Here is a 2,942-nt window from a genome sequence, read left to right as displayed (position 1 = left end):
GGAAAAAAAACAATATTAGTTTTATTGACAAAGTTCATGTCATCCACCTTCAGTCACAGAGACTCTGCTCATGCTACACAGACACAGAGAGATTGTGCAAAAGACACACAACAGGTTGTTTCTTTACAGAGTTGCAGATAACGGTGCCTAAAATAAGAAAGTAAACTCATGTAATTGTAAATGCATGAAACTGAGCAGTTAGTGAACAGGGCTGCTGTTGTCGTCGCAGTCGTCTAAACACACGCTATCTTGTCGACAAAACCCAAGCGTGGACTAGCATCCAAAACCATCTGTAGAAAAAATGATGCAGTCAAACAAAAGCCATCATATTTAGTCAGATTTTATAATTTAGTGATCCATGATCCTACCTAGGGTCTCCACCACATGGACCTCCTTGGTGCCGTTCCTGATGGCGTAGGTGTAGTAGAACCAGCAGTCGTTGGCGTACCGTTCTTTACAGTGAGACAGAGGGAAACTCTGGTCTGTGGGCTGAGGCACCTGACCACGATCCTTTAACCTGATCAGGTTGAAGTAGCTGCAGTCCCGTTCACACGTGTCCTTCTTCTCACCAGTATTAAATGCTCTGCACTGCACACAGTCTCTGCGGAAACATGGACGGAGGAGTGATTAACTCTCCACCAGCTGAAATCCATTCATTAGATTCACAGAAACATGTGTAGAAAGCAGAGGAACCAAGTCACACTAAGGTCATGATAACAATATGATTCTCACAACTGTTCAATCATTTTTTTTCATATTGAATTAGATAACTCTGTGGTTGACATAAATGCTACAATGGTCAGAAAAAACACAAGGACACAACAAGAATAAACACATTTAAACATGGAAGCAGATGCACATGTTGCTTCATAACACAGATTTTCCCAATCTTAAATTTCAGCCAGATGTGAAAGTCTCAGACTCACTTGTGCTCGGTGCAGACGCCAGGACAGGTGGGACAGATCTCACAGGTTGGACCCTGGAATTTGGGGTCGGTGCATTTGCAGAAGCCACATTCACACGTCCCACGGCCGTTACAGATCTGTCCGTTCTTGGCGAGGCAGGTGGAGGTCTCCAGAGAGCAGTCGCAGGCGCTGGTGGTGTAGTTGGCGTCACAGATGCATTTCCTGCATTCACAGCGCCCGTGTCCTGGTGAAGCACAGGTCATGGTAAAGGTTACCACAGGGCTCTCAGTGAAACCAGCTGAGTGTTTTACATCATATTGATCACACTGTGCTCACCTCCACAGAGCTTGTTGTTGGACCGGTCACAGTTGAAGTTGTCACACTCGCAGTATTTTCCGCTGTAGATCTCAGCTGGGTTTTCCCTCTTCTTGCATTCACAGGTGCCGCAGACACAGTCTCCGTTGTTGCTGCAGATATCTGTCCCGTTGTCTCTTCTGCAGTTGGCATCCAGGTCTTCTGTCCGGACTTCGTCTGTGTCGCACTCGCACTGAGGCCCGATACGTCCCTCAGGACACCTGGCGTTCAGGTCTCCATCTACGTGAGATGAGAGGTTAAACATTCCAGTATTAACAGGTGTCATCAAACATGACCATAACAAACAGGGAAAAAATAAGTAACAATAAATATTTGGGAAACACCTGCTTTCTCCTCCTTGTTGACCCATGTTCCCCATTAATTATCAGTTCACCTTTTAACAGATGCTGCACTATGAATTAGCTTATATTCAACAGTGAAGACAAGAAAGACTGCAGAATCTAAACAAATATACGACCATTCTGCGCTCTTACCTCCAGGGCTAAGGGGTATACTGCCTCCAAGGACTAATACTGACAATATTAAGAGGAACCGCAGATCCATCTGCAACAAGAAAAATCAACCAAGAGCTGGATGAAACAAACCGATCAACATACATACAGTATGTTCAAGATAACATTAATGATTAAAATAATAACTAACCGGAGATTCGTGTATTAACGTGGAGGAAATTGTTGTTAGTATCTTTTTTTGTGTCGCTACATTGGAACCTTATGGTTTCTTGAACATGGCAGACAGATTATATGTAACAAACGTAGGCCTAACTTAAAACATTACGCACGCACCTTATCCCCTCTTTTTCAGGCAATTTCCGATGATAGAGTAGCTAGCACTTGCCTGCAGAAATTGTCCCTGTTTTAAAGAGATTAAAGTTGCAGAGGAAGACTAAATAAAAACACTTATTTTTGAGCTACCTAAAAACGGTTAGTTTTAAGATAGCAAAAAATAAATAAATAAATAAAAACGGTTAGATTTAAGCTAGCTAATAAATAAATAATAAAAACGATTAGTTTTAAGCTAGCTATAAAAAAAAAAGGTTGGTTTTAAACTATCTTTTGTAGTGTACGTATATGTAGCGGATGTGCACTCACTCCACCCATAAAAGACGTGTTAACCAACCCGCCAAGTGGTTGTCAACCTCTTGGCGAAGAGGTTAGCATCGTCGCCTCCGGTGCGGGAGGTCGTGGGATCGAACCCCACCTAGGGCAGGCCGTGAGAAACACAACGCAGAGGGCCAGATATGACATCGGCTACATATATACAGTATATACACATATATATATACACACACATACATACATATATATATATATATACACACATACAACATAGGAGCGACTCACCGTTTAAGCTCTGGTGCTGTTCCCGAGGAGACTCTTATTTTGAATATCCCCCAAGTTCGACAAGCTCTAATTTAAACCCCGCCTACGCAGGAGGAGCTACGGTGGCATGACCGAAACAAACACACACACAACACACGTGTGCAGTTTACACGGCTCCCCAGCTAAAATAACCAATAGAAAACATGTTCACACATACAAACGTATCCCTAATAAAGATACACAAGACAGTTGTGTGTAAGTTGTTTGTCTGTAACTCTATAACTTGACCAGAATATTCTTGTTTTGGCTGCGACTCAAGTGGACACAAGAGGAAAGAGCA

At 42.8% G+C, this 2,942-nt stretch overlaps 1 protein-coding gene across 3 annotated transcripts; it reads right to left on the bottom strand.

Annotated features, from left to right (window-relative positions):
- LOC311000289 (integrin beta-1-like) lies at nt 1-2,697 on the bottom strand. 3 transcript variants are annotated; one of them, XM_083990965.1, is made up of 7 exons: nt 2,624-2,687; nt 2,066-2,132; nt 1,754-1,823; nt 1,242-1,499; nt 927-1,149; nt 369-601; nt 1-290 (listed from the first exon to the last, which is right to left on the bottom strand). In XM_083990965.1, the coding sequence occupies exons 3-7, from the start codon at nt 1,821-1,823 to the stop codon at nt 274-276; spliced, it is 801 nt and encodes a 266-aa protein (XP_083847091.1). In that variant the 5' UTR covers nt 2,066-2,132; nt 2,624-2,687; the 3' UTR covers nt 1-273. The 3 variants fall into 3 exon arrangements, with proteins under 3 accessions (XP_083847091.1, XP_083847093.1, XP_083847092.1); XM_083990967.1 differs by lacking the exon at nt 2,066-2,132 and having other exon boundaries at nt 2,624-2,697; XM_083990966.1 differs by lacking the exon at nt 2,624-2,687 and having other exon boundaries at nt 2,066-2,283.
- Between the last annotated feature and the right edge of the window lie 245 nt (nt 2,698-2,942).

Source organism: Trachurus trachurus (assembly GCF_905171665.1).
Source record: "Trachurus trachurus genome assembly, chromosome: 17".
In the NCBI taxonomy this organism is placed as follows: Eukaryota; Metazoa; Chordata; class Actinopteri; order Carangiformes; family Carangidae; genus Trachurus; species Trachurus trachurus.
The sequence above is the reverse complement of the archived record's forward strand: the minus strand, read 5'-3'. Positions and strand labels throughout refer to the sequence as shown.